The sequence below is a fragment of the Vigna unguiculata genome, chromosome 9 (genome assembly GCF_004118075.2).
Source record: "Vigna unguiculata cultivar IT97K-499-35 chromosome 9, ASM411807v1, whole genome shotgun sequence".
Lineage (NCBI taxonomy): Eukaryota > Viridiplantae > Streptophyta > Magnoliopsida > Fabales > Fabaceae > Vigna > Vigna unguiculata.
In genome coordinates this window covers 6951819-6964902 of record NC_040287.1, presented here as the reverse complement: position 1 = coordinate 6964902, position 13084 = coordinate 6951819, and the positions used below count along the sequence as shown (strand labels likewise).

The window sequence follows — 13084 nt, the reverse complement described above, 5'->3', positions numbered from 1 at the left end:
GTTGGCCTACTTCTTTTCGTTGTCTGTCTTCTTTATTTGGGCTGGTCTTGTGTTTTCCCTGACAAACTCACTGACTTATTACAGGTGATCAAGTAAGCAAGAAAGGTAGTATGACAGGAGGATTTTATGATCACCGAAGATCGAGATTAAGGTTTATGAATATCATTAAGCAGAATGCAGACACTATTCGCATTAGAGAGGAGGAATTGGAGAAAGTTAGATTTAATCTACAGGATATCCTTTGTGTTAATAAATTTACATTCAATTTTTAATTTTTGTTTCTCTTAGGTGAGAACTCATTATTTAGAATCTGCAAATTAAATGTTTGGTGAAACGAAGGAAAGAAAATCCAAATGGTCTGGTTTACCTGATTGTATTTTGGTCGGAAAAAAATAAGCTCCAAGAGTGAGGATAAAGGAAACTTTAGTTGCATTTGTTCACTTTATGTTATGATGCCTATTTGTCTAATTAACTGCAGTTTTACCACTTTAATTTTATTCCATTTTTCTAGTTATTGTTTTTTGTTTATTGGGGCATGTCATATTCATCTTGATGCCTTATAAGATGTTTTAGTGGGTAAGAGCGATTGGTCCATATAATTGTTTTATTTGAAATTTGTCAAGCTTAAGTTAACCATAATGAGATTCTCTACCTGGGTTTTCAGGGACAAAAAGTTAAGTTTTACTGCACTATGCATTTTCCTTTAGCATTTACTTCAGTGTTTCTTTGGGACTCTATTATCTAGAACTTTTTTATTTATTTTTAATTATTTATTTATTTATTGATGGTGATTACTTTTCCTTTCTGTGATTTATTTGCATCATCTTGTGCTAAAATTTTTGTAAGAGAGTCTCAATTTTTTTTTGTCCTGACAATGTGAGTTATGTCGTATTTCTATTTTGTGAATGTCTTCTCTGGTGCCTAAGCTATTCCTTGTCATGAAACAATTTCCTCCCATTGTTTTCGCTGAATTAGTCTTACAGATAGACCAAAAGATTAATGAACTTGTTGCTGAGCAGCAGAAGATTGATGCCAAGCGTGCTCATGACAAATCTGAGATAGAACAGCTTAAGCAAGATATCGCTAATGCTAATAAGCAGAAGCAGTTGATTTCTAAAGCACTTGCAAAAAAGGTGTACGGAATTTTTAGGTTATTCTTAATTATTGTCTGGGAGCTACTTTTCGGTTGTTTGTTGCCTTGAGGAATTTTTAACTATTTGTTTTACCTTTTTCCTTTATTGCTTGTAGGAAAAGTCTGTTGGGGATGTCCAGAACCAGATTGAACAGCTTAAGGCTAGTATTGCAATGAAAAATGCCGAGATGGGCACTGAGCTAATTGATCATTTAACACCGGAGGAAAAGAAACTCCTGTCAGATTTGAACCCTGAAATCAAAGACCTTAAAGAGAAGCTTGTTGCTTGCAAGACTGATCGAATTGAGGTTATTCAATCAATTGTATTGGTGTTCACAATCTTTTGATGTTAGTGTTATTATTTTGACTTGAAATTTTAACAGACTGAAGCAAGGAAAGCAGAACTGGAGACCAATCTTACTACTAACCTTAGGAGAAGGAAACAAGAGCTGGAGGCTGTAATATCATCGGTGGATTCTGACTCTCTGGTTGGTGAGGCTGAATCCAAGGGGCAGGAACTTAGTGATGCTAAAATGTTGGTTGATGACTTAACAGAGCAGCTTAGAAGTAAGCCCTTCAAATTTTAAATCAATATAGTCTTTTATCTATATCTTGAATATGTTTCCTTTTCTGATCAAATTTCATCCTCAGGAGTTGCTGAAAGTATAAATGATCGAACAAGGCAAATTAAAAAGATCAAAGATGAATTGAATAAATTGAAGGTAACGATTTTTTAATTTGATGCTGGTTGTATGTAATTTTGCTCCAAACAATGATGAAATCTGTTGGCTGCAGTCTTTGGAGGACGAATATGAAAGAAAACTTCAGGAAGAAGCAAAAGAATTAGAGCAATTGCTGAGTAAAAAAAATACATATGCAGCTAAAGAAGAAGAGTATGCCAAGAAAATAAGGGAACTGGGACCATTGACATCAGATGCTTTTGAGGCGTAAATATTTCCTTTCATCATATTTTTCCCTTTTCTGTGTGCATAAGATGAATTATATTAGAGGGATATGAAAAAAAATGACAGTTCAGTTATATGGAAAGTATTAAAGCTCTCCATTTTCTTTATTAGTAATATCTTGTGTAAGGAAAAGTGACAATTTTCATCCACAATGAATTTGATGTTATCACATTCTTAAGTAAGCCTTGTGCTCATCAAGCTTCTGCTTTGACACATTTCCAGTGAACACATTCGTTTTTGCTCCATTGTCTTTAAATATGGCAGAAGTAACTCCTGCAGCCACGGAGACAGAGCTTATGAACAAACAAGAGCATAAAGTCTGTTGGAATTGTTTAGCTTTTTTGAATAGGTTAACTTGTTAGAATAGTTTAACTTATTTTTTCAGTACCCATCTGTCTCCTAGGTGTAATCTTTTCAGTCTTTTTGTGTATATGTGATGTAAGGATTGTTCTAAACAAGAATTAGCTAAAAGATAAATTAATCTCTTTAGCATTCTTATTTTCACTCTCAAGTAAGTTCATAACAAATTTCCAAAACCCTTATCTGGATTGTTTTGTTCATTTTTTATACTTAATGGTATTCAGTCTTTCCTTGGGGTTAATCATGACTTCTATACCATGACAATTTGAGGATCTGGCGGATATGATGCTATTACAGTATATTGCTTGTGTTGCTATATATCACTTCCTCTGTGCTTTGGTTTTAGCTACTGTTATTTACTTTTTTCCTTTCCTCATTGCAAATGACAGGTATAGACGAAGGAATATAAAAGATTTGCACAAAATGCTGCACAGGTGCAATGAGCAATTGCAGCAGTTCAGTCATGTAAACAAGAAAGCACTGGACCAGTATATAAATTTTACAGAACAACGAGAAGAACTTCAGAAAAGACAGGCCGAACTTGATGCAGGAGATGAGGTACTTTACAGGGATTTCAATTATGAATGCCCTTTACAATTGTTTCCAGAGAAAAAAATTTTGATGGCTACACTGCCTAGCATATATTTTTAGTTCTGCACTTTGCTATCTAAATGATTTGGGTGCCTCTGCTCTGTAATGACTCAAATCATTGTTGTTTCTTTTTGTGCCTCTTTAGTAGGTCTTATTTACCAATCCCCTATGCGTGGAATAATCTAGGAATGTTTATATTATTTGATTTCAAGCTTGATTTTGCACATCAGACTGATTCCAGTGCCAACTTTTTCATTTTTGGCTATGTTGTATCATGCATTACTAATTTCTTTGACCTACTGAATAATTACAGAAAATTAGGGAGCTGATATCAGTGCTTGATCAGCGGAAGGACGAATCCATAGAACGCACTTTCAAAGGTGTTGCTAGGCATTTTCGGGAAGTATTTTCTGAACTTGTGCAGGGTGGCCATGGTCATCTGGTTATGATGAAAAAGAAGGTCTGTGATGGTTCTTGAATTATACATTAAGTTCTTTTTTGAATGGGAAAAATAGTGCTTTGTAGCTTGTTCTGTTGGTTCATGTTTAAAACTTACTGCCATTGTTCTTTTAATGTATTCATGTCCTCTTTTCTTTGTTGTTTCAATGTGGTGCTTGATTATTGCTTTATTTGGTTGTGCTTTGCAAAATAGTGAGGATTCTCCAGAAAGGTTATTTAGTTATTGTAATTGATATAACTGTGGTATTTCTGTATTAAATTTTCTTTCCCTCAGGATGGTGATCATGATGATGACGAAGATGAGGATGGTCCTCGTGAAGTAAATCCAGAGGGGAGAGTTGAAAAATACATTGGAGTGAAAGTGAAGGCAAGTGTATTCTTTTTGTGCCATTTTAGAAAGAAAATTAATGTAAAGTTTCTGCCAGAATGTTTGTGGGTTTGTTTTGTACATTAAAGAGAGAAAGAAAGGTGACAGAAGCATACTGCATTAAAATAGCCATGCCCTATTCACTGCTATTACAAGTACATAGCATCTAAGTTCTGACATTTCTGGTCTCCTTTATTGCTTGCAGGTCTCATTTACTGGACAAGGGGAAACACAGTCCATGAAACAGTTGTCTGGGGGTCAAAAAACTGTGGTTGCCCTTACGCTTATCTTTGCCATACAGCGATGTGATCCTGCTCCCTTTTATCTATTTGATGAAATTGATGCAGCTCTGGATCCACAGTACAGAACGGCTGTTGGAAGTATCCATATTTATGTTTGCTACCATATTGTTTCAATTGATTGGTCCTGTGCATTTCATCCATCTCGATTGACTGCATACCTCATCTTCCATTGAAAATGTGGCTCAATTCAGAACTCTGTGGATACTTTACTGTGTGAAATGGGATGGGATGCAATGAAATGGAGTAGAATAAAGTTGTCACTTAATTGTTTGGATGTTTATTCAGATGAAATAGGAAAAAAGGTGGCTTTATATTTGTCCCCTTAAATTGGAAGGGAGGGAAAAGAAGGGGTTATTGGGACAGAATGGAAAGCATTATCATTAGATTCCGTTTCATTCTATCCTTTACATATTATTCTTAATTATTATTTAAAAAATCTGCGATCATATCTTAAAAGATTATCCTGTAGGGTTAATTTCCCTATTTTCTGATTCTCTGTAAACATTGATTACCCTATTTTCTTATCTCATGAGTTTTTTCCTATTTATTCAGAATTGGTAATTTAATTAGTGTGATAATCCCATTGTTAGATACAGTATCTATTCTCTCTGTTTTGGTTGTTCTGGTGAGAAAAAGCTTTTGTTGTTGTGGTTGTTTGTGTTTCTGGTGCTATTGGAATATAAAATGTTAATTCATGCTTGTGATATTCTTTCTGAATGGCACGTAGATTTCAGGGTTATATCATGTCTCTTTTGGGATTCTTATCTATTGAAATTTAAAAAATTAATTCATGCTTGTGATATTCTTTCTGAACTGCATATAGATTTCCCGTTATATCGTGCCCCTTTTGGGATTCTTAACTATCCGTAGATATGATTCGTCGCTTGGCTGACGTAGCAAACACTCAATTTATCACAACAACATTTCGCCCAGAGCTAGTGAAAGTTGCTGACAAAATATATGGTGTAACACATAAAAACAGGGTCAGTCGTGTTAATGTTGTATCCAAGGAAGATGCATTGGAATTCATTGAGCATGACCAGACGCACAATGCTGAATAAGGTAAGCCTTATAACTTTTCCACAATTGTAACTATCTATGATACTTTAGCGTTTCTTATGATCCCCCCACTTCTATTTGGAGTTATTCCTTCTCTGATTAAAAATAATTGTATTTTTATGACCATTGTTGCATGCTTTTCATTGATAAATTACAAAGCTTTTTCTCTGAGCTTCATAAACGTGTAACCTGTTTGAGCGAGTTTTTTAAGCCTCTAACTTTTCAGTCGGTTATGTTTTGTCTGTTTTTGAAGTGGTATTTATGTGCTGTTAGATGCTTTCATTCACACGTTATGAAGTAGATGTCAACACTAGGCACTCTTCGAAGATTGTTATGTAGAGATTGGAGACTCAAGTTCATTCAAATTCCTCGACCTACTATTTGTCTGTAGTGTAGTGGCTGGTGTGAGGACAACCTTGGGCAATCCTTGTCTGTTGTAAGTTAACCCTATGTGAAAGTGAATCATGATTCCAATGAACCATTCCGAATCCTAGAGAAAAAGTACTTTATGTAATATGATTACACTATTCCTGACTCCATAGATGGTCTTCATAATTTAGTCAGTATGAAGCAAAATTATTGATCTGCCATCAATTTCTGAAAATATTTAGATTACTTTTTTATTCTTTAAATATTTGAAACAATATTCGTTCTTAAGTCTCTTTAAAATAGAAATTAAAATGAAAATTAAATGCTTTTAAAGAAATGTATTTTGAAAAAGACCTTATAACTATTATATTTATCTATCCATATTTAAATATCCCATGACATGTACAAAAGTGTCCATGAAATAAACTCACCAAACAAGACTAGTGAGACCTGTCAAAGTTTACAATGATTTACATGAAAATGTTATCATTTACTCTAATTGTTAATTTGATTACAATGAATCGATAAAGTAAATATTTTCCACAATAATTTTCAGACTTGGATAAAATAGTTTTCTCAACAATAGATGTTGATTCAGATGCTACAACACTCATGCATGTCATTCTTCCTCACACCTATGAGGAGGATCAACCAGTTGAATTCATTCAAGTGTTCACTGATTGCCTTTTCACTATTTATCTTCGAGTACAACGCTTGCTTCAGATTCAAGCGGTTCAATTCATTCAAGTGTTCACTGATTGCCTTCTCACTATTTATCTTATGAGTACAACGCTTGCTTCAGATTCAAGCGGTTCACCAAGGACTTTGTCGTGTACAAGGTTTTCAAGCTTAGTCCACAGGCCAACTGTAGTTTTCTCCTTTGAGACTTGACTAAACATTTTATCGTTGAAGATAGGAACAATTGCGTTGTGAGCCTTCTCCAACAATTTGTTCTTGTCTTTCTCTACCATGGATGCATCAAGCTTGGATTCAGCTTCCAAAGTTTTGAGAAGCCTTGTTGAATTAGAAGAACACTCATCTTCAACTCTATACTTCGTAATTTTATGTTCATTACACCAATTTGTAAGGGTTAGCTCAATCAAACTAATTATAGAGCTTTTACAACACAAGCAAAGAATGATAACAGAGAAACCACATTTATAAACGGTAGAAGGAAACAATAATAAAAGAAACAAGAAAGAATCACTCATAAGTTAGTATGATTCTATTAAAGTGTTAATGTACTTCAATCTACATTTATGAGAAAATTCACTAAAACTCCGAGATTACAACTTTATAGTTTATCTCTCAACAAATTCTCACCCATAATACAACTTAAATGTTAGTTTCATATGAAGATATAAATATCCTATTTATAGTGCAAAATTGTTATAATTGACATGTGCAAAATGTGTCTAAATTAACGAAGAAGACACATGAACAATCCTTTTATTACAAAATTGGACAATCTCATAAACGGCTCTTTTAGATGGTCCATGTCTGGGTAGATGCTCAAAGACTAAATCTACTAAGCCCATCTACCAAAAGTGATAGAAGATGCATATTAGTACTATACTATCTAATATAGTCCGATGATAAAAGAACCTTAAAACAAGATTTTTAGGGAGTCATTATTCACGTGTATATTCAAACTCATACCTGCTCTATTTAGTTGCAATGTTGTTTAAAATATGTAAGAAATTTGAATTTTGATTTGTAAGTTATTTGGTTACGAGCATTTCTTCTTGCATCCCCTTTCTTCTTCCTGCATCCCCCATAAAATGTTTTATTTTCATCTTACTCCTGAATAAAATATATTAAAAATCCTAAATTTCTATCCACTTTCTTTAACAATATCTTGCAAAATAGGTTCAAGAAACTACACTAATTTCATGTTAACTACTGTTTTGTATCTAAATTATTGGCCAATTTTATACCAAATAGGCTTTATTTACGATGAGGTGTTAATATTAGATGATAGAGTTTAATATAATTTTGTGGAAGTGATCACGATACTTTTCTTCCAGATCACAACAATGGAGTGGTTCATGTTAATGTTTTTGATGAATTTAACTTTTTAACTCAAGTTAGAATGTTGGTAATCAGTAAGACTTTAAGTTGATTGAGATAAGTTAAGTGGTGTTTTTTACATTCTCAACTACGTAGGTCTATCATAGAGCAGCGATCATCAGGGTCAAATATATAAGATTAGGGAAGCAAAATAGCAAAATAATATTATTTATATACTTAGTAATAATTTTAACAAAACTAGTTTTGATGTATACGTAGGTATGTCACTGTTGATTTTTGTATTTTTTATCAATATTTTTTGATATTACACTTCTCTTCTCTCGTTGATTGACAGATTTTTTTTTATGAAGATTTATGGAGAGACACGATACCAAATAAGACATGAGACCGAGACATAAGAAAATGATATTATTTTCAATTTAAAACTTTAAATAATGAGTTTATATACATTATTATTTATATCTTAACTTTTTCATTTTTTCTTGAACTTAATTTACAATGCATAAAAATTGAGATTAGAATAATTTAGATATAAACTAATTTCTTCTCTAATTCTTGGATTTTTTTTAAAGATAAAATATGAAAAAGAAAAACTGAGTTTTAAAATAAACAATATATTATATGTACTGATTGACCCTTGTAATGTCACTCGAATTGAATTGAGATTAAAAGACAGATTTTTTTATATATTTATGCTTTTTACGTGTATATTTAAGGAACAGAGTGAGATTGTTATTTAAAGTGGTTTTAGTTAAATAAGATAAAATGAGTGATTATGATTCTGATATAGGAGCATGCATATATAGATGAGGATCTTAGACAGTGGTTTGAGACGTTTATGCAGGAACTACCATAGTTGATTTAATTATGCACCAACCACTTTGAATTTAGGTTCCTTTCAAGAAGTTAAATTATTGGAAGTGAGTAGATAATAATGGGAAATAATAGAATCTGACTGAGCGTCAACTTCGTCATGATGTATTACATGTGCAAAATGGTCCCAACAATATGCAACAGTATAAATTAGATAGCAACGCTTTAACCCTAGTTTTTGGCTACTAAATTAGCCGACTAGTTTGAAACGTTTAGGTACAAGATTCACCACAATATTCAACTTTCAAATCATTACTTTGTTGTGCCTCAGATCAAATATATGCTCATTTCTCAATCTACAATTTCAATGTCTTCAACGAACGCAAGAACCTATTATACATGTTTAAGTACGGTAGCATAGGTCTCTTCATTTTGTAAATTGATCCACGACATATTAAATAGGACTCTCGTTTTATAATTTTATAAATTATATAATTATACATAGTAAGTTCTATTGCAACAAAATTCTTATCTCTTTATTCATCAAATTATCGGCATAAATACCAAAATAAGGCAAAATATGTTGATCAAATAATATACATAAATAAGATTATAATTATGTTCATAGATATGATTACAAATATATCTCTTAATATCTCTAAGTACATTGGTATAAGAACATATAAAGAACAAATTAGGCTTATTTCATTATGAACAAAATCACACTCAATCCCGATATGTTTTATTCTTTTATGGAAAACCAGATTTTTAATTATATATAATGTTGGTTAACTATCACAATAAAATCAAATCTTTTTAGAATCAGTCACTCCAAATCACCAATCATTTTAAGTACTCGTCGCTATAGAGCAACATTCTTAGTTGTCCAAGATACTGGATAAGAACAAAGCATCACCCAACCAGTCAAACAACTTTAGACAATCCGCCAATCCGAATCACACCATCTTGTAGTTCCAATTTATTATCAAATCGGAGTAGAATACCACCCTTATTTATTCAAATATCTCAATACCCTTAGTGTTGTCTCTCAATGCACTTTATGAGATTTATGCATAAACCGAGATAAAATGTGTATAGACTAAACAAAACAAACAACTAGATTAATCGTCCAAATAGTCTTCGATAAGATTTTGGAAGTCAACGCTAACTTATGATGTTCTATTAGAAAATCTGCGAGATTGACACCTAATAAACTTGTATCCTGAATAATTTTCAGTGCATATTTTCACCAACAAAGATAATTTTTCCCAATCCAATCATAAAAAATATTTTAAGAATCCCAAATCCTTTATAATCATAAGAACAAAAATAAGTACTCAACATATGCACTAGATAAATATATACCTATTTCTTATCTAATTTAAAAAATCTATCTAGGTGTTTGCCTAGCCAAGAAAATGTAAAATGTACATTAGAGAAGGATTGGAGTGGGTGGAGAGGAAGTGAAAGAGCAGCATTTATTGAAGGGTTAGTTGCCTTTTTGAGGGAGAGTATTTAGGTGAGCATGTTTAAATTGAGCAAGAGAAAAGGTTTTCATTAAACTCACCTGCTTCCTCTTACTTTTTCTCTCCCTTTATAACTTCTCTTCACACTCAATTCAAATCACTCACTTCCATTTTCATTTTCATTATCATTATCATGGTGCAAACACGAAAGTTCCGAGGTGTCAGGCAGCGCCATTGGGGTTCTTGGGTATCCGAAATTCGCCACCCTCTTCTGTAAGCTCTTCTCCACCTTCAAATCTCACTTTCTTTAGGATCTTCTACGTAATAACATTCTACTTTTACATCATTATTTCATTTTTACGTAATAAAAACAAGATTTTTATATTGGGTGCATGAAACAGCAAAAGGAGGGTGTGGCTGGGTACGTTTGAAACAGCAGAAGAAGCAGCACGAGCATACGATCAAGCTGCGATTCTGATGAGTGGACGAAACGCAAAAACCAATTTTCCAATGCTTCAAACCCCAGAGGGAGACCCAAAGACGCTAACACCCACGCACCAAACCCCATCAACCTCAAAGGAACTAGAAGAGATTCTTCACGCAAAGCTTCGAAAGTGTGGGAAGCTTCCCTCGCCTTCCATGACTTGCTTGAGGCTCGACCCAGAGAACTCCCACATCGGCGTGTGGCAGAAACGCGCCGGTCACTGTTCTGACTCCAACTGGGTCATGATGGTCCCCTTCGGAAAGAAGGGTGGTGATGAAGGTGGAAACAGTTCTATGATCACTCGTAGTTCTTCTGATTCGTTTTCTGAGTGTGATCAGAATAGAAGACAGGAACATGTGAGAACGGAGATGGACGAGGAAGAGAGAATCGCTATGCAGATGATAGAAGAACTCCTCAGCAGAAACTGGCCCTCTAGCCCTTCTTCATGTAACAACATGTGTTAAGAACAAAGAATTTCAAGGTTTCTTCTGGAATCAGTTTCTTTTAAGAATTTTCTCCTCAGTTGTTGTTGCCTAAGAAGTAGTTGTTACAATGTTATTACTGTGTTTTGTTCTTGCTCTCGTGTTTTTAGTCTTCTTGTACTTGTTTTTTCAGAACTTCCATTTTACACTTGATAGGATGAGAGGGGTGAATGGAAGACAAATAGTGACTTTTTTTTTTTTGCCTCTTCTCTTTTCCTTGATATGTGTGTAAATGAAAAGTAAAGAAATTTCAGAATTTGGATCATATTATTTCATATAAACTTATTAAACACGTGTTTTTATTTTCTTCGTATTACGTCATATATTATATAGACATGTTATTTTTACTCTTTTTCTAAATATTGATGAAATTTTTTATGTACATGAATATATATTTTTATTAACTTTATTATGAACATTTCATGCAAAAAGTATTAATATAATTTATTTGGTATATAATATGATACGGTTTGTGTTAGCTAGCAACTAATTTTACGTTGTATGCGAAGATGAAGTTTATGCGTATACAAGGGTAGGTTGTCCCAATCACATGGTTGGAGTTGTTAGAAAGGTACTTGCAAGTCAAATGTTGGAGGAAATTTAATACTATCATTCAAAATTTTGACTGTGTATACAGTTTAAAACTCACATTAATGGCAGATTCACTCGAGTAAATATCAGCACTGCAGATAAACTGATGTAATCATGAAAACGCAGCATATATTGACGAGGTGGTGATATTTTTTAAAGTACTGCAAAATATAGATTATGAATAAGATAAAACCTAGTGTAAGCTTTTTGTTACAGTTTTTTTCAAATTTATTCTTCTGTTAGATCCAAACATATCCAAGTAAAGTAAAAATAAATAAATTTTTGACTTCGGTTTTTAACCAAAGTATAAAGCAATTAAAAAAATTCTAAAGTGGGGAATATGCTTCAATTTTGTAAACAACCAAAACATATTTAATTATATGCTTCGATTCCTAAGGTAACTAAAGACTATTCTTTATTATATGTTTTGGTTGTTGCTATAACCGAAATCTATTTTAGAATTTTTTTTAAAAAGATATTTTCTTTTTTACTTTCTGCCTACATTATGAACATGTACAAAAAAAAAACAACTATAAGTTACCTCAAAACATACAAAATAACCGGAAACAAAACATACAAAACATATATTAACAACATATAATATATATATATATATATATATATATATATATAATTTTAAGAACATAGGAGCGCAAAAGGTACCGGAATAGTGAGGGCAGGATTGCAATAGTGCAAAACGCGTTTTGGAAGCAAGGAAACACATGCTACAACAATGTCACGTGAAAAACTTGGAAACGAATGACAACACAAAATGTTAGGAAAAACATAACAAATCTTAATGAAACAAAAGAAGGTGAAGGAATAGAGAACGAACCTCACGAGTAAACTAACGGTGAAAATGAAACAAGGTGGAAATAGAGGAAAAATGGAGAGAACTATAGTGGTGGAAAAAATGGAGAAGAATGTCATCAGACAAAGGATGATGTAGTAAAGATGGAGAAAAACAAACATTGAGGTTTTTGCAGTTGCAATGGATATTGTGGGAGGGAATAAACTTTTTTTAAAAGAATAAGCTTCGGTTATGTAAATAACCGAAAACTATAACAATATAGGCTTTAATTATTTTAGAACCGAAGTGTATAATTGTACAAATTATTTCAAAAATGTCACTGCGTTTTGAAAGACTTTGGTTTTCTTGAAACCAAAGTCTGTTAAGCTATTTCAAATGTGTTTTTTGCACTAATGAAGAGAAACAATAGCCCAAAGTGTGACTATCTCACTTTAGGTTACGATTTCTCTAGGGAACCATAGTCTACACCTCCCTTTTCCTCATTTCGTACTTACCTACGAAAACTCTTGTTATCTTTTGCCACTACAGTACTCATTGTTTTCATCCTCCATCGCAAAAGATAAATTTTTTCATGTCTTGTTCTCATTGGTTTTCGTTTGGAAACACCTACGGTTTTTGTTGTGGTCTTCTCTCATTTTTCTTCATCCCCTTTTCATTTTTAAACTATAATTAACTCGTGCATTGTGTTCAACGTTGTTACAAGCAAAGAACAAGCCAAGGAGTTTACAATGGTTGATGATGGGATTTTATGATTTAAAGGAAGGATATGTGTATCCAATAATGAGGAATCACAAGTGCAAAA

At 32.9% G+C, this 13084-nt stretch overlaps 2 protein-coding genes across 5 annotated transcripts in view; both read left to right on the top strand.

The window, feature by feature from the left end:
• LOC114164169 (structural maintenance of chromosomes protein 3) overlaps window positions 1–5825 on the top strand; it is a 29732-nt gene extending 23907 nt beyond the window's left edge. For 3 of the 4 annotated variants that reach the window (XM_028048724.1, XM_028048726.1, XM_028048727.1), the window contains exons 19-30: window positions 85–234; window positions 982–1133; window positions 1249–1440; window positions 1516–1699; window positions 1784–1854; window positions 1928–2079; window positions 2847–3015; window positions 3362–3508; window positions 3782–3874; window positions 4080–4254; window positions 5047–5238; window positions 5489–5825. In XM_028048724.1, coding sequence (XP_027904525.1) covers window positions 85–234; window positions 982–1133; window positions 1249–1440; window positions 1516–1699; window positions 1784–1854; window positions 1928–2079; window positions 2847–3015; window positions 3362–3508; window positions 3782–3874; window positions 4080–4254; window positions 5047–5237 — 1676 coding nt within the window. In that variant the 3' untranslated portion in view covers window position 5238; window positions 5489–5825. The remainder of the gene's footprint in view (window positions 1–84; window positions 235–981; window positions 1134–1248; window positions 1441–1515; window positions 1700–1783; window positions 1855–1927; window positions 2080–2846; window positions 3016–3361; window positions 3509–3781; window positions 3875–4079; window positions 4255–5046; window positions 5239–5488) is intronic. The other variant, XM_028048728.1, reaches the window with a different exon arrangement.
• A 4241-nt stretch (window positions 5826–10066) lies between these two features.
• Window positions 10067–11138, top strand: LOC114164761 (ethylene-responsive transcription factor WIN1-like). The gene is made up of 2 exons (XM_028049519.1): window positions 10067–10187; window positions 10316–11138. Exons 1-2 carry the CDS (start codon window positions 10108–10110, stop codon window positions 10860–10862), a joined length of 627 nt encoding a protein of 208 aa, XP_027905320.1. The 5' UTR covers window positions 10067–10107; the 3' UTR covers window positions 10863–11138.
• The last annotated feature ends 1946 nt before the right edge of the window (window positions 11139–13084 follow it).